General features: G+C 48.7%; 1 protein-coding gene across 5 annotated transcripts in view; it reads left to right on the top strand.

The window, feature by feature from the left end:
* The window catches only part of uimc1 (ubiquitin interaction motif containing 1), a 41,830-nt gene extending 26,471 nt beyond the window's left edge, over positions 1 to 15,359 (top strand). For all 5 annotated transcript variants that reach the window (XM_078930921.1, XM_023962917.2, XM_023962919.2 and 2 more), the window contains exons 15-22: positions 12,384 to 12,447; positions 12,523 to 12,747; positions 13,223 to 13,298; positions 13,511 to 13,613; positions 13,699 to 13,747; positions 14,683 to 14,716; positions 14,928 to 15,110; positions 15,187 to 15,359. In XM_078930921.1, the coding sequence (XP_078787047.1) occupies positions 12,384 to 12,447; positions 12,523 to 12,747; positions 13,223 to 13,298; positions 13,511 to 13,613; positions 13,699 to 13,747; positions 14,683 to 14,716; positions 14,928 to 15,081 (705 nt within the window). In that variant the 3' untranslated portion in view covers positions 15,082 to 15,110; positions 15,187 to 15,359. The remainder of the gene's footprint in view (positions 1 to 12,383; positions 12,448 to 12,522; positions 12,748 to 13,222; positions 13,299 to 13,510; positions 13,614 to 13,698; positions 13,748 to 14,682; positions 14,717 to 14,927; positions 15,111 to 15,186) is intronic.
* Positions 15,360 to 16,815: the final 1,456 nt, after the last annotated feature.

The following is a 16,815-nucleotide window of genomic DNA, read 5'->3' as shown; positions in this document are numbered from 1 at the left end:
CTGGTTCCTCTGGTCATCTGCAGCAGAACCTAAAGTTCTCTGGTTCCTCTGATCATCTGCAGCAGAACCTGCAGAACCTAAAGTTATCTGGTTCCTCTGATCATCAGCGGCAGAACCTGCAGAACCTAAAGTTATCTGTTTCCTCTGATCATCTGCAGCAGAACCTAAAGTTCTCTGGTTCCTCTGGTCATCAGCGGCAGAACCTGCAGAACCAAAAGTTCTCTGGTTTCTCTGGTTATCAGCAGCAGAACCTGCATAACCTAAATATCCGGTTCCTCTGATCATCTGCTCAGAACCTAAAGTTCTCTGGTTCCTCTGGTCATCTGCAGCAGAACCTGCAGAACCTAAAGTTCTCTGGTTCCTCTGGTCATCTGCAGCAGAACCTAAAGTTCTCTGGTTCCTCTGGTCATCAGCAGCAGAACCTGCAGAACGTAAATTTTTCGGGTTCATCAGAGCATCTGCAGCAGAACCTAAAGGTCTCTGGTTCTTCTGGTCATCTGTAGCAGAACCTAAAGTTCTCTGGTTCTTCTGGTCATCTGCAGCGGAACCTAAAGTTCTCTGGTTCTTCTGGTCATCTGCAGTAGTACCTGCAGAACCTAAAGTTGTCTGGTTCTTCTGATCATCTGCAGCAGAACCTGCAGAACCTAAATTTCTCTGGTTCCTCTGGTCATCTGCAGCAGAACCTGCAGAACCTAAAGTTCTCTGGTTCCTCTGGTCATCAGCGGCAGACCTAAAGTTCTCTGGTTCCTCTGATCATCTGCAGCAGAACCTAAAGTTCTCTGGTTCCTCTGGTCATCTGCAGCAGAAACTAAAGTTCTCTGGTTCCTCTGGTCATCTGCAGCAGAACCTAAAGTTCTCTGTTTCATCTGGTCAACTGCAGCAGAATCTGCAGAACCTAAAGTTCTCTGGTTCCTCTGGTCATCTGCAGCAGAACCTAAATTTCTCTGGTTCCTCTGGTCATCTGCAGCAGAACCTGCAGAACCTAAAGTTTTCTGGTTCCTCTGGTCATCAGCGGCAGACCTAAAGTTCTCTGGTTCCTCTGATCATCTGCAGCAGAATCTGCAGAACCTAAAGTTCTCTGGTTCCTCTGGTCATCTGCAGCAGAAACTAAAGTTCTCTGGTTCCTCTGATCATCTGCAGCAGAACCTGTGGAACCTAAAGTTCTCTGGTTCTACTGGTCATCGGCAGCAGAAACTAAAGTTCTCTGGTTCCTCTGGTCATCTGCAGCAGAACCTAAAGTTCTCTGTTTCATCTGGTCATCGGCAGCAGAACCTGCATAACCTAAATATCCGGTTCCTCTGATCATCTGCTCAGAACCTAAAGTTCTCTGGTTCCTCTGGTCATCTGCAGCATAACCTGCTGAACCTAAAGTTCTCTGGTTCCTCTGATCATGTGCAGCAGAACCTAAAGTTCTCTGGTTCCTCTGGTCATCTGCAGCAGAAACTAAAGTTCTCTGGTTCCTCTGGTCATCTGCAGCAGAACCTGCATAACCTAAATATCCGGTTCCTCTGATCATCTCCTCAGAACCTAAAGTTATCTGGTTCCTCTGGTCATCTGCAGCATAACCTGCAGAACCTAAAGTTCTCTGGTTCCTCTGATCATCTGCAGCAGAACCTGCAGAACCTAAAGTTCTCTGGTTCCTCTGGTCATCTGCAGCAGAAACTAAAGTTCTCTGGTTCCTCTGGTCATCAGCGGCAGAACCTACAGAACTTAAATTTCTCGGGTTCCACTGATCATCTGCAGCAGAACCTGCAGAACCTAAAGGTCTCTGGTTCCTCTGGTCATCTGCAGCAGAACCTAAAGTTCTCTGGTTCCTCTGGTCATCTGCAGCAGAACCTAAAGTTCTCTGTTTCATCTGGTCATCAGCAGCAGAACCTGCAGAACCTAAAGTTCTCTGGTTCTTCTGGTCATCTGCAGCAGAACCTGCAGAACGTAAATTCTCGGGTTCCTCAGATCATCTGCAGCAGAACCTAAAGGTCTCTGGTTCTTCTGGTGATCTGCAGCAGAACCTAAAGTTCTCTGGTTCCTCTGGTCATCAGCAGCAGAACCTGCAGAACGTAAATTTCTCGTGTTCCACTGATCATCTGCAGCAGAACATGCAGAACCTAAAGGTCTCTGGTTCTTCTGGTGATCTGCAGCAGAACCTAAAGGTCTCTGGTTCTTCTGGTCATCTGCAGCGGAACCTAAAGTTCTCTGGTTCCTCTGGTCATCTTCAGCAGTACCTGCAGAACCTAAAGTTCTCTGGTTCCTCTGGTCATCAGCAGAGGAACCTGCAGAACCTAAAGGTCTCTGGTTCTTCTGGTCATCTGCAGCGGAACCTAAAGTTCTCTGGTTCTTCTGGTCATCTGCAGCGGAACCTAAAGTTCTCTGGTTCCTCTGGTCATCTTCAGCAGTACCTGCAGAACCTAAAGTTCTCTGGTTCTTCTGATCATCTGCAGCAGAACCTAAAGTTTTCTGGTTCCTCTGGTCATCAGCAGCAGAACCTGCAGAACCTAAATTTCTCTGGTTCCTTTGGTCATCTGCAGCAGAACCTGCAGAACCTAAAGTTCTCTGGTTCCTCTGGTTATCAGCGGCAGAACCTAAAGTTCTCTGGTTCCTCTGGTCATCTGTAGCAGAACCTTAAGTTTTCTGGTTCCTCTGGTCATCAGCAGAGGAACCTGCAGAACCTAAAGGTCTCTGGTTCTTCTGGTCATCTGCAGCGGAACCTAAAGTTCTCTGGTTCTTCTGGTCATCTGCAGCGGAACCTAAAGTTCTCTGGTTCCTCTGGTCATCTTCAGCAGTACCTGCAGAACCTAAAGTTCTCTGGTTCTTCTGATCATCTGCAGCAGAACCTAAAGTTTTCTGGTTCCTCTGGTCATCAGCAGCAGAACCTGCAGAACCTAAATTTCTCTGGTTCCTTCAGTCATCTGCAGCAGAACCTGCAGAACCTAAAGTTCTCTGGTTCCTCTGGTTATCAGCGGCAGAACCTGCAGAACCTAAAGTTCTCTGGTTCCTCTGGTCATCTGCAGCAGAACTTGCAGAAACTAAAGTTCTCTGGTTCCTCTGATCATATGCAGCAGAACCTGCAGAACCTAAAGTTATCTGGTTCTTCTGATCATCTGCAGCAGAACCTAAAGTTTTCTGGTTCCTCTGGTCATCAGCAGCAGAACCTGCAGAACCTAAAGTTCCCTGGTTCTTCTGGTCATCTGCAGCAGAACCTGCAGAACCTAAATTTCTCTGGTTCCTCTGGTCATCTGCAGCAGAACCTGCAGAACCTAAAGTTCTCTGGTTCCTCTGTTTATCAGCGGCAGAACCTGCAGAACCTAAAGTTCTTTGGTTCCTCTGATCATCTGCAGCAGAACCTGCAGAAACTAAAGTTCTCTGGTTCCTCTGGTCATCTGCAGCAGAACCTAAAGTTCTTTTGTTCCTCTGATCATCAGCGGCAGAACCTGCAGAACCTAAAGTTATCTGGTTCCTCTGGTCATCTGCAGCAGAACCTGCAGAACCTAAAGTTCTCTGGTTCCTCTGATCATCTGCAGCAGAACCTGCAGAACGTAAATTTCTCTGGTTCTTCTGGTCATCTGCAGCAGAACCTAAAGTTCTCTGGTTCCTCTGGTCATCTGCAGCAGAACCTACAGAACCTAAAGTGTTCTGGTTCCTCTGGTCATCTGCAGCAGAACCTGCAGAACCTAAAGTTCTCTGGTTCCTCTGATCATCTGCAGCAGAACCTGCAGAACGTAAATTTCTCTGGTTCTTCTGGTCATCTGCAGCAGAACCTAAAGTTTTCTGGTTCCTCTGGTCATCAGCAGCAGAACCTGCAGAACCTAAAGTTCCCTGGTTCTTCTGGTCATCTGCAGCAGAACCTGCAGAACCTAAATTTCTCTGGTTCCTCTGGTCATCTGCAGCAGAACCTACAGAACCTAAAGTTCTCTGGTTCCTCTGGTTATCAGCGGCAGAACCTGCAGAACCTAAAGTTCTCTGGTTCCTCTGGTCATCTGCAGCAGAACCTAAAGTTCTTTTGTTCCTCTGATCATCAGCGGCAGAACCTGCAGAACCTAAAGTTATCTGGTTCCTCTGGTCATCTGCAGCAGAACCTGCAGAACCTAAAGTTCTCTGGTTCCTCTGATCATCTGCAGCAGAACCTGCAGAACGTAAATTTCTCTGGTTCTTCTGGTCATCTGCAGCAGAACCTAAAGTTCTCTGGTTCCTCTGGTCATCTGCAGCAGAACCTACAGAACCTAAAGTGTTCTGGTTCCTCTGGTCATCTGCAGCAGAACCTGCAGAACCTAAAGTTCTCTGGTTCTTCTGGTCATCTGCAGCAGAACCTAAAGTTCTCTGGTTCCTCTGGTCATCTGCACCAGAACCTACAGAACCTAAAGTGTTCTGGTTCCTCTGGTCATCTGCAGCAAAACCTGCAGAACCAAAAGTTCTCTGGTTTCTCTGGTTATCAGCAGCAGAACCTGCATAACCTAAATATCCGGTTCCTCTGATCATCTGCTCAGAACCTAAAGTTCTCTGGTTCCTCTGGTCATCTGCAGCAGAACCTGCAGAACCTAAAGTTCTCTGGTTCCTCTGGTCATCTGCAGCAGAACCTAAAGTTCTCTGGTTCCTCTGGTCATCAGCAGCAGAACCTGCAGAACGTAAATTTTTCGGGTTCATCAGAGCATCTGCAGCAGAACCTAAAGGTCTCTGGTTCTTCTGGTCATCTGTAGCAGAACCTAAAGTTCTCTGGTTCTTCTGGTCATCTGCAGTAGTACCTGCAGAACCTAAAGTTGTCTGGTTCTTCTGATCATCTGCAGCAGAACCTGCAGAACCTAAATTTCTCTGGTTCCTCTGGTCATCTGCAGCAGAACCTGCAGAACCTAAAGTTCTCTGGTTCCTCTGGTCATCAGCGGCAGACCTAAAGTTCTCTGGTTCCTCTGATCATCTGCAGCAGAATCTGCAGAACCTAAAGTTCTCTGGTTCCTCTGGTCATCTGCAGCAGAAACTAAAGTTCTCTGGTTCCTCTGGTCATCTGCAGCAGAACCTAAAGTTCTCTGTTTCATCTGGTCAACTGCAGCAGAACCTAAATTTCTCTGGTTCCTCTGGTCATCTGCAGCAGAACCTGCAGAACCTAAAGTTTTCTGGTTCCTCTGGTCATCAGCGGCAGACCTAAAGTTCTCTGGTTCCTCTGATCATCTGCAGCAGAATCTGCAGAACCTAAAGTTCTCTGGTTCCTCTGGTCATCTGCAGCAGAAACTAAAGTTCTCTGGTTCCTCTGATCATCTGCAGCAGAACCTGTGGAACCTAAAGTTCTCTGGTTCTTCTGGTCATCTGCAGCAGAACCTGCAGAACGTAAATTCTCGGGTTCCTCAGATCATCTGCAGCAGAACCTAAAGGTCTCTGGTTCTTCTGGTGATCTGCAGCAGAACCTAAAGTTCTCTGGTTCCTCTGGTCATCAGCAGCAGAACCTGCAGAACGTAAATTTCTCGTGTTCCACTGATCATCTGCAGCAGAACATGCAGAACCTAAAGGTCTCTGGTTCTTCTGGTGATCTGCAGCAGAACCTAAAGGTCTCTGGTTCTTCTGGTCATCTGCAGCGGAACCTAAAGTTCTCTGGTTCCTCTGGTCATCTTCAGCAGTACCTGCAGAACCTAAAGTTCTCTGGTTCCTCTGGTCATCAGCAGAGGAACCTGCAGAACCTAAAGGTCTCTGGTTCTTCTGGTCATCTGCAGCGGAACCTAAAGTTCTCTGGTTCTTCTGGTCATCTGCAGCGGAACCTAAAGTTCTCTGGTTCCTCTGGTCATCTTCAGCAGTACCTGCAGAACCTAAAGTTCTCTGGTTCTTCTGATCATCTGCAGCAGAACCTAAAGTTTTCTGGTTCCTCTGGTCATCAGCAGCAGAACCTGCAGAACCTAAATTTCTCTGGTTCCTTTGGTCATCTGCAGCAGAACCTGCAGAACCTAAAGTTCTCTGGTTCCTCTGGTTATCAGCGGCAGAACCTAAAGTTCTCTGGTTCCTCTGGTCATCTGTAGCAGAACCTTAAGTTTTCTGGTTCCTCTGGTCATCAGCAGAGGAACCTGCAGAACCTAAAGGTCTCTGGTTCTTCTGGTCATCTGCAGCGGAACCTAAAGTTCTCTGGTTCTTCTGGTCATCTGCAGCGGAACCTAAAGTTCTCTGGTTCCTCTGGTCATCTTCAGCAGTACCTGCAGAACCTAAAGTTCTCTGGTTCTTCTGATCATCTGCAGCAGAACCTAAAGTTTTCTGGTTCCTCTGGTCATCAGCAGCAGAACCTGCAGAACCTAAATTTCTCTGGTTCCTTCAGTCATCTGCAGCAGAACCTGCAGAACCTAAAGTTCTCTGGTTCCTCTGGTTATCAGCGGCAGAACCTGCAGAACCTAAAGTTCTCTGGTTCCTCTGGTCATCTGCAGCAGAACTTGCAGAAACTAAAGTTCTCTGGTTCCTCTGATCATATGCAGCAGAACCTGCAGAACCTAAAGTTATCTGGTTTTTCTGATCATCTGCAGCAGAACCTAAAGTTTTCTGGTTCCTCTGGTCATCAGCAGCAGAACCTGCAGAACCTAAAGTTCCCTGGTTCTTCTGGTCATCTGCAGCAGAACCTGCAGAACCTAAATTTCTCTGGTTCCTCTGGTCATCTGCAGCAGAACCTGCAGAACCTAAAGTTCTCTGGTTCCTCTGTTTATCAGCGGCAGAACCTGCAGAACCTAAAGTTCTTTGGTTCCTCTGATCATCTGCAGCAGAACCTGCAGAAACTAAAGTTCTCTGGTTCCTCTGGTCATCTGCAGCAGAACCTAAAGTTCTTTTGTTCCTCTGATCATCAGCGGCAGAACCTGCAGAACCTAAAGTTATCTGGTTCCTCTGGTCATCTGCAGCAGAACCTGCAGAACCTAAAGTTCTCTGGTTCCTCTGATCATCTGCAGCAGAACCTGCAGAACGTAAATTTCTCTGGTTCTTCTGGTCATCTGCAGCAGAACCTAAAGTTCTCTGGTTCCTCTGGTCATCTGCAGCAGAACCTACAGAACCTAAAGTGTTCTGGTTCCTCTGGTCATCTGCAGCAGAACCTGCAGAACCTAAAGTTCTCTGGTTCCTCTGATCATCTGCAGCAGAACCTGCAGAACGTAAATTTCTCTGGTTCTTCTGGTCATCTGCAGCAGAACCTAAAGTTTTCTGGTTCCTCTGGTCATCAGCAGCAGAACCTGCAGAACCTAAAGTTCCCTGGTTCTTCTGGTCATCTGCAGCAGAACCTGCAGAACCTAAATTTCTCTGGTTCCTCTGGTCATCTGCAGCAGAACCTACAGAACCTAAAGTTCTCTGGTTCCTCTGGTTATCAGCGGCAGAACCTGCAGAACCTAAAGTTCTCTGGTTCCTCTGGTCATCTGCAGCAGAACCTAAAGTTCTTTTGTTCCTCTGATCATCAGCGGCAGAACCTGCAGAACCTAAAGTTATCTGGTTCCTCTGGTCATCTGCAGCAGAACCTGCAGAACCTAAAGTTCTCTGGTTCCTCTGATCATCTGCAGCAGAACCTGCAGAACGTAAATTTCTCTGGTTCTTCTGGTCATCTGCAGCAGAACCTAAAGTTCTCTGGTTCCTCTGGTCATCTGCAGCAGAACCTACAGAACCTAAAGTGTTCTGGTTCCTCTGGTCATCTGCAGCAGAACCTGCAGAACCTAAAGTTCTCTGGTTCTTCTGGTCATCTGCAGCAGAACCTAAAGTTCTCTGGTTCCTCTGGTCATCTGCACCAGAACCTACAGAACCTAAAGTGTTCTGGTTCCTCTGGTCATCTGCAGCAAAACCTGCAGAACCAAAAGTTCTCTGGTTTCTCTGGTTATCAGCAGCAGAACCTGCATAACCTAAATATCCGGTTCCTCTGATCATCTGCTCAGAACCTAAAGTTCTCTGGTTCCTCTGGTCATCTGCAGCAGAACCTGCAGAACCTAAAGTTCTCTGGTTCCTCTGGTCATCTGCAGCAGAACCTAAAGTTCTCTGGTTCCTCTGGTCATCAGCAGCAGAACCTGCAGAACGTAAATTTTTCGGGTTCATCAGAGCATCTGCAGCAGAACCTAAAGGTCTCTGGTTCTTCTGGTCATCTGTAGCAGAACCTAAAGTTCTCTGGTTCTTCTGGTCATCTGCAGTAGTACCTGCAGAACCTAAAGTTGTCTGGTTCTTCTGATCATCTGCAGCAGAACCTGCAGAACCTAAATTTCTCTGGTTCCTCTGGTCATCTGCAGCAGAACCTGCAGAACCTAAAGTTCTCTGGTTCCTCTGGTCATCAGCGGCAGACCTAAAGTTCTCTGGTTCCTCTGATCATCTGCAGCAGAATCTGCAGAACCTAAAGTTCTCTGGTTCCTCTGGTCATCTGCAGCAGAAACTAAAGTTCTCTGGTTCCTCTGGTCATCTGCAGCAGAACCTAAAGTTCTCTGTTTCATCTGGTCAACTGCAGCAGAACCTAAATTTCTCTGGTTCCTCTGGTCATCTGCAGCAGAACCTGCAGAACCTAAAGTTTTCTGGTTCCTCTGGTCATCAGCGGCAGACCTAAAGTTCTCTGGTTCCTCTGATCATCTGCAGCAGAATCTGCAGAACCTAAAGTTCTCTGGTTCCTCTGGTCATCTGCAGCAGAAACTAAAGTTCTCTGGTTCCTCTGATCATCTGCAGCAGAACCTGTGGAACCTAAAGTTCTCTGGTTCTACTGGTCATCGGCAGCAGAAACTAAAGTTCTCTGGTTCCTCTGGTCATCTGCAGCAGAACCTAAAGTTCTCTGTTTCATCTGGTCATCGGCAGCAGAACCTGCATAACCTAAATATCCGGTTCCTCTGATCATCTGCTCAGAACCTAAAGTTCTCTGGTTCCTCTGGTCATCTGCAGCATAACCTGCTGAACCTAAAGTTCTCTGGTTCCTCTGATCATGTGCAGCAGAACCTAAAGTTCTCTGGTTCCTCTGGTCATCTGCAGCAGAAACTAAAGTTCTCTGGTTCCTCTGGTCATCTGCAGCAGAACCTGCATAACCTAAATATCCGGTTCCTCTGATCATCTCCTCAGAACCTAAAGTTATCTGGTTCCTCTGGTCATCTGCAGCATAACCTGCAGAACCTAAAGTTCTCTGGTTCCTCTGATCATCTGCAGCAGAACCTGCAGAACCTAAAGTTCTCTGGTTCCTCTGGTCATCTGCAGCAGAAACTAAAGTTCTCTGGTTCCTCTGGTCATCAGCGGCAGAACCTACAGAACTTAAATTTCTCGGGTTCCACTGATCATCTGCAGCAGAACCTGCAGAACCTAAAGGTCTCTGGTTCCTCTGGTCATCTGCAGCAGAACCTAAAGTTCTCTGGTTCCTCTGGTCATCTGCAGCAGAACCTAAAGTTCTCTGTTTCATCTGGTCATCAGCAGCAGAACCTGCAGAACCTAAAGTTCTCTGGTTCTTCTGGTCATCTGCAGCAGAACCTGCAGAACGTAAATTCTCGGGTTCCTCAGATCATCTGCAGCAGAACCTAAAGGTCTCTGGTTCTTCTGGTGATCTGCAGCAGAACCTAAAGTTCTCTGGTTCCTCTGGTCATCTGCAGCAGAACCTAAAGTTCTCTGGTTCCTCTGGTCATCAGCAGCAGAACCTGCAGAACGTAAATTTCTCGTGTTCCACTGATCATCTGCAGCAGAACATGCAGAACCTAAAGGTCTCTGGTTCTTCTGGTGATCTGCAGCAGAACCTAAAGGTCTCTGGTTCTTCTGGTCATCTGCAGCGGAACCTAAAGTTCTCTGGTTCCTCTGGTCATCTTCAGCAGTACCTGCAGAACCTAAAGTTCTCTGGTTCCTCTGGTCATCAGCAGAGGAACCTGCAGAACCTAAAGGTCTCTGGTTCTTCTGGTCATCTGCAGCGGAACCTAAAGTTCTCTGGTTCTTCTGGTCATCTGCAGCGGAACCTAAAGTTCTCTGGTTCCTCTGGTCATCTTCAGCAGTACCTGCAGAACCTAAAGTTCTCTGGTTCTTCTGATCATCTGCAGCAGAACCTAAAGTTTTCTGGTTCCTCTGGTCATCAGCAGCAGAACCTGCAGAACCTAAATTTCTCTGGTTCCTTTGGTCATCTGCAGCAGAACCTGCAGAACCTAAAGTTCTCTGGTTCCTCTGGTTATCAGCGGCAGAACCTAAAGTTCTCTGGTTCCTCTGGTCATCTGTAGCAGAACCTTAAGTTTTCTGGTTCCTCTGGTCATCAGCAGAGGAACCTGCAGAACCTAAAGGTCTCTGGTTCTTCTGGTCATCTGCAGCGGAACCTAAAGTTCTCTGGTTCTTCTGGTCATCTGCAGCGGAACCTAAAGTTCTCTGGTTCCTCTGGTCATCTTCAGCAGTACCTGCAGAACCTAAAGTTCTCTGGTTCTTCTGATCATCTGCAGCAGAACCTAAAGTTTTCTGGTTCCTCTGGTCATCAGCAGCAGAACCTGCAGAACCTAAATTTCTCTGGTTCCTTCAGTCATCTGCAGCAGAACCTGCAGAACCTAAAGTTCTCTGGTTCCTCTGGTTATCAGCGGCAGAACCTGCAGAACCTAAAGTTCTCTGGTTCCTCTGGTCATCTGCAGCAGATCTTAAAGTTATTTGGTTCCTCTGATCATCTGCAGCAGAACCTGCAGAACCTAAAGTTCTCTGGTTCCTCTGATCATCTGCAGCAGAACTTGCAGAAACTAAAGTTCTCTGGTTCCTCTGATCATCTGCAGCAGAACCTGCAGAACCTAAAGTTCTCTGGTTCTTCTGATCATCTGCAGCAGAACCTGCAGAACCTAAAGTTCCCTGGTTCTTCTGGTCATCTGCAGCAGAACCTGCAGAACCTAAATTTCTCTGGTTCCTCTGGTCATCTGCAGCAGAACCTGCAGAACCTAAAGTTCTCTGGTTCCTCTGTTTATCAGCGGCAGAACCTGCAGAACCTAAAGTTCTTTGGTTCCTCTGATCATCTGCAGCAGAACCTGCAGAAACTAAAGTTCTCTGGTTCCTCTGGTCATCTGCAGCAGAACCTAAAGTTCTTTTGTTCCTCTGATCATCAGCGGCAGAACCTGCAGAACCTAAAGTTATCTGGTTCCTCTGGTCATCTGCAGCAGAACCTGCAGAACCTAAAGTTCTCTGGTTCCTCTGATCATCTGCAGCAGAACCTGCATAACGTAAATTTCTCTGGTTCTTCTGGTCATCTGCAGCAGAACCTAAAGTTTTCTGGTTCCTCTGGTCATCTGCAGCAGAACCTACAGAACCTAAAGTGTTCTGGTTCCTCTGGTCATCTGCAGCAGAACCTGCAGAACCTAAAGTTCTCTGGTTCCTCTGATCATCTGCAGCAGAACCTGCAGAACGTAAATTTCTCTGGTTCTTCTGGTCATCTGCAGCAGAACCTAAAGTTTTCTGGTTCCTCTGGTCATCAGCAGCAGAACCTGCAGAACCTAAAGTTCCCTGGTTCTTCTGGTCATCTGCAGCAGAACCTGCAGAACCTAAATTTCTCTGGTTCCTCTGGTCATCTGCAGCAGAACCTACAGAACCTAAAGTTCTCTGGTTCCTCTGGTTATCAGCGGCAGAACCTGCAGAACCTAAAGTTCTCTGGTTCCTCTGGTCATCTGCAGCAGAACCTAAAGTTCTTTTGTTCCTCTGATCATCAGCGGCAGAACCTGCAGAACCTAAAGTTATCTGGTTCCTCTGGTCATCTGCAGCAGAACCTGCAGAACCTAAAGTTCTCTGGTTCCTCTGATCATCTGCAGCAGAACCTGCAGAACGTAAATTTCTCTGGTTCTTCTGGTCATCTGCAGCAGAACCTAAAGTTCTCTGGTTCCTCTGGTCATCTGCAGCAGAACCTACAGAACCTAAAGTGTTCTGGTTCCTCTGGTCATCTGCAGCAGAACCTACAGAACCTAAAGTGTTCTGGTTCCTCTGGTCATCTGCAGCAGAACCTAAAGTTCTCTGGTTCCTCTGGTCATCTGCACCAGAACCTACAGAACCTAAAGTGTTCTGGTTCCTCTGGTCATCTGCAGCAAAACCTGCAGAACCTAAAGTTCTCTGGTTCCTCTGGTCATCTGCAGCAGAACCTAAAGTTCTCTGGTTCCTCAGGTCATCTGCAGCAGAACCTAAAGTTCTCTGGTTCCTCTGGTCATCTGCAGCAGAACCTAAAGTTATCTGGTTCCTCAGGTCATCTGCAGCAGAACCTAAAGTTATCTGGTTCCTCTGATCATCTGCAGCAGAACCTGCAGAACCTAAAGTTCTCTGGTTCCTCTGGTCATCAGCAGCAGAACCTAAAGTTCTCTGGTTCCTCTGGTCATCTGCAGCAGAACCTAAAGTTCTCTGGTTCCTCAGGTCATCTGCAGCAGAACCTAAAGTTCTCTGGTTCCTCTGGTCATTTACAGTAGAACCACAGAACTGTTGAAGCTTTTCAAACAAAAACCTTTGTCCTGCAGCCTTTTCCTGGATGCCCTGAGCCGCCGGAGGTCCAGGTGATCCTGCAGGATGATCATAGTGACGGTAACCAGACACAACCCCCCCATGTTGACTGCAGATGAGACCCCCACCCTGGAAGGAGATGTTTGTCGTTTTCAGGCTCAGCACAAACTGTGGACCGAGGTCCTGCATCTCCTGGGGGGGTGGAGGTGACAGAAGCAGGAGATCCCACTTCAGAGGCAGCTGTGGTCCCCGGCAGCCCCCCCACCTCGGTGGACTGCCCCATCTGTCAGCTGTCCTTCCCTGCCGGCGACATTGAGATGCACGCTGCATTCTGCAACGGGGGGGTGGCGGATGATGGGACGAGCCTCTCAGGTTTCCAAGGTAACGGCGGAGGATGGCTGGGACAGAAGTCCCCCCAGGACTAACCGGGACAGATTAGTGCATGATGAGGGTTTGGAGGTCCAGGACGCCGACAGAGCCTCAGGATCCTTGGGTGGAGGTGGGATGCTGGTCTCTCGGTGGGTGGGGTCTGGACCCTGGGCATGGTGGAGGTGGGTAGGGGGCTGTTTTCTGGCTGGGGGATGAAGTTCTCCTTCATCACCTTCGCCTTGGGGTGTTTGACAGAGTCCAGAGTCTGTCAGGCGGTCTGGACTCCAGATTCTGAGGTTCTGGATGGACTCAGACCGCTGCTGGTCCGTGTGATGAAGGTCAAACGCAGGAGATGAGGATTCCTCAGGGTTCTGAGTCTCTGCTCCTTGCTGGGTTTTTGGGCCAGCGCTGCAGCTCCTCCTCCTGAGCAGAACCCCTGAAGAACCCGGATGCTGCTGTTTTCTCCAGCTGTGATTCTCCTCCACAGAGTCCCCGAAGCCTCGACGGCAAAGAGCGAGGAGAGCAGAGGCAGCAGAGAGCAGCCAGCCGTCAGACGCCTGCAGGTCAGCAGAAGTCATGTGAGCTTTACCAAGGTTTTGACCTTTGGAGGGGTCAGAGGTGTTCCAGAGGAGGACCTCAGAGTCAGCTGCTCTGACTCTGAAAAACCTCCAGCAGCTCCCCAGCCCTGCTTTACAGGACCTCCCTGTAGAACTGTAAAGTCAGGAGAACCAGTAAGTTCTAGAGAAGAACACCTCTGACCCACTTTGATCCTCAGGATTTTAGAGAAGTGCTTCATCTGCCAGAGCGCCATTCCTCTCAGAGAGTACAGCCACCACACGGAGCTCTGCATCCGGCGCCGGAGGTCCAAGCTTGCAGCTGTGAGCCGCCTCGCCCCGTCTTCTGCTCTTTTCTGCTCCTGCGGTTGCAGCTTCCATCTTTAACTCTTCCTCTCCAAACCCTCAGAAGGGGAACCTGCTGTCGGCGCTGCAGGACACCGAGAGCAGGAGCGCAGGTGAGGCTTTTATTTTGAAGGTTCCTTCGTCCTCACTGTGCCAGCAGGGATGTGACAGAGAGTCTGTGAAGCTCATGAAGCTGTGATGCTTCCATGTGGTCAGAGGAGCAAACTTTGAGCTGGAGGAAGTCCAGCCTCAAACTTTTACTGACGACATCCGGAAAATAAAGCGAGTTCTAACAGTTCTGTCAAATGACCCACGGGGTGGAGGTTTAACTGCTGCCTCTGTAGTGACCTCTTGTGGTCGCTCTCAGTCAGTACAGCGTGGTGGAGTGGTCTGCCGTCCAGCATAGAACCTGTTCCTGCACGTTAGCTGCAGGTCGTTTTATTCATAGACAAACAAAAAATTTTTTGTCAGAAGAACAGAAAATGAAAAAGATGAAAAACTGATTTTACACCAATTAGAGGAAAGAGAGCTCTGGCTGCTGATCCGGTTCAGCAAACACATGGAGAACGTCAGAACCTGGTTCCCCAAAGTCCAATGGTGAATTTCCCACGGCTCATCTACAGAACCTCCAAAGGTTTTCAGAAGAAGTCTCTGTATGACGGGGAGCGGCTGAACGTCAGCTCTCTAACTGGTAGATGGTCCAAAGGTTCTGGGTTCTGCCCTTTGTTTGCATTTGATCTTGAATCCAGAGACGCTCGTCTGATCTGACAGACGTGTCATGATGACATACATGAAGTGGCGCTGCGGGGGCCAAAGCGCCGCCGCCCTCCTGATGGGAGTCTGTTTTGATGAGGAGGTCATTATGCCGTGTCTGACGTTCTTATCGTTGTCCCGACAACAGAGCCTCTCTGACCTTGTTCTCCTTCGTCTGGAGTCAGAGGAAGGGGGGCTCCTCGCCGTTTGTTTCCTCGCCACGCCTCTGCCGCGGAAATGAGGATCCGTGTAGCTGGACCTCATGTTCTCAGCCGGTCTCTTTGTGTTTCCACAGATCTCCAAGCATCCGGGTCCAAAGTCCAGCCCGAGTAAGAGCTTTTTCTGTTTGGAAGGAAGCGGTTTCCTGTAGCTCTGTGCAGAACTTTCAGGTTCAAAGTTTGATCTTCACCGAGTCCAAAGGTTCCAGTCCAGTAGAACTTCTTCAGAACCGTCTGCATCTGGAGATGGGGACACTGTCAGAAAGACCCGGAGCTCTTTGATCCTGCTTTGAAGCTTCATGTCTTTGCTTTCATCTTTCAGTGATGTCATCGACCTGCGCAACGACGACCCCGACGCCTCCCGGGTCACTGACTCCCCCATCAGAACCTTGACTCCCATCTCTGAGGTCACGGACTGCCTAGTCGACTTCAAGAAGCAGAATCGGGCCAAGAAGCCCAGCCAGAGGAGGAGATGACAGTTGTAGCTTTCCCTCTGGATCCTCAGGTCTGAATGGAGAACAGGTTCAAACCCCGCTGTCATCGTCAAACAGAAACTGAATGTTCTGCCTCGTCTTCTTCAGATCCCTCCCCTCAGCTCCAGTTGCTTAGAGGTCTTTATCTCCAGCTGGACCTGGTCTTCAGTTTCTGATCCTGGAGGAAACTTTTCGCACAAAACTGATTAAAACACAAACTTAAGCAAATTTAATTTGAAGGTTTCTTTATTTTCTTATAAAATAAAAGACTTTGATCTTCACAGACTGAATGCATTTGATTCGGTATCTGAAGATGGTTTTACCACAGGACCTTAGAAGTTTAAAAATACCCATCAGCCCCTCTGTCCATCCCTTCAGCGGGTTCTCCTCATATGGAGGTCTCTCAGGGAGGTTCTGCAACCCTTGGGGAGGTCCGTGTCCTGCACTGCAGCTGATTGGTCCAAAGGATCCAGAACACAGACCCGAGGTCCGACGCAGCAGAACAAACGAATGAGCGCCCCCTGCTGGTCGAGGCTGACGTTCAGGCTGAGAGCTTGGAATCCGGGTTCTGACTGAACCTGAAGCTCCATTATCCCACTGCAAGTGAACGCAGCACAGATTTGTGGATTGGGAGCTTCTGTGACGTTTTTCCCGGTGCGGAACCGTCCGTCTTTGGCGAAGCTGGCCCCGCCCCCTGTTTCCAGAGACGTCCGTCACCCTGGATCCTCCTGTTGTCTTAGCAACAGAATCACTGAATAAACTCAGAGGAGCGGCTTCAGTAAAAGCACAATAAACCCACAGCAATAGAAAAAGTAGAACCAGATCAGCTTTCTATTTTATCCATTTACTGGACGGTTCTTTGCCATCCAGCTAAACTGTCACTTCAGTCGCTAGTTTTTCATGCAACAGACGCCGCCATGTTGGAGCCGGACGTCGTTACTAAGCAGTGATTGGTGCTACCTTTCTATAGCAACCACTCTCCAATCAGGAGTGAGGTTGTTGGAAGGCCACGCCCCCACCACTTTAAAGTGGGCTACATGAAAGCTGTCAAACGTTGAACGTGGTGGGCCAGCAGGCTCCACCTACTTTTACTGAGGCGTCTGATTGGTCCGTTTAGAACTTGAACTACAGAAAAAGAGGATCACCAAGCACAGATCCAGAACGGTTCCTCTGGTCGTCTTGGATGGACCCAGACATCTGGGGTGTCAGAAGATCCGAGTAAAATGCCCAGAACCAGGCTAAAAACTTTATGATGGTGTTACCATGGCAACCTAGAACACTGACATGAGGGAACGTTCAGCAAAGCTAGAACTTTTTGCCTTCCACTAACAGAATTTGCCAGTTCTGACCCGCAGAGCTCTGAAACCGAGTCGCCCACGTCTGCATGACTCATCGTGTTCTGTAGGAAGGCGGGTTCAAAGGCCCGCTCCACACACCTGGGTCTACATGCGGTTTCCATGGCAACGTGGTGGTGTGGATCCAATCAGCTTTCTTCTGCTCAGATGCGGTCTGAGACCAGATAGGTGAAGAAAACAGCCCCTCCCACTTCAGGCTCCCACCCTCAGGTTATCCCTGCCACTAAAGGCCACGCCCCCTTTGGCGTGTGTGGCTGCTGCTGTCAATCATTTCCTTGAGTCTAACAGGTGAGGACACGTAGGTTTTCATCCACAGTCTGGTTTCTTTGTCATGGCGCCCCTAGTGGTTACCTGGTGAACTGACTCGGTCACTTTAAGTTGA

This window comes from Oryzias latipes, chromosome 14 (genome assembly GCF_053564925.1).
Source record: "Oryzias latipes strain Hd-rR chromosome 14, Olatipes_Hd-rR_3.1".
Lineage (NCBI taxonomy): Eukaryota > Metazoa > Chordata > Actinopteri > Beloniformes > Adrianichthyidae > Oryzias > Oryzias latipes.
This window is presented reverse-complemented; position numbering and strand designations above follow the sequence as displayed.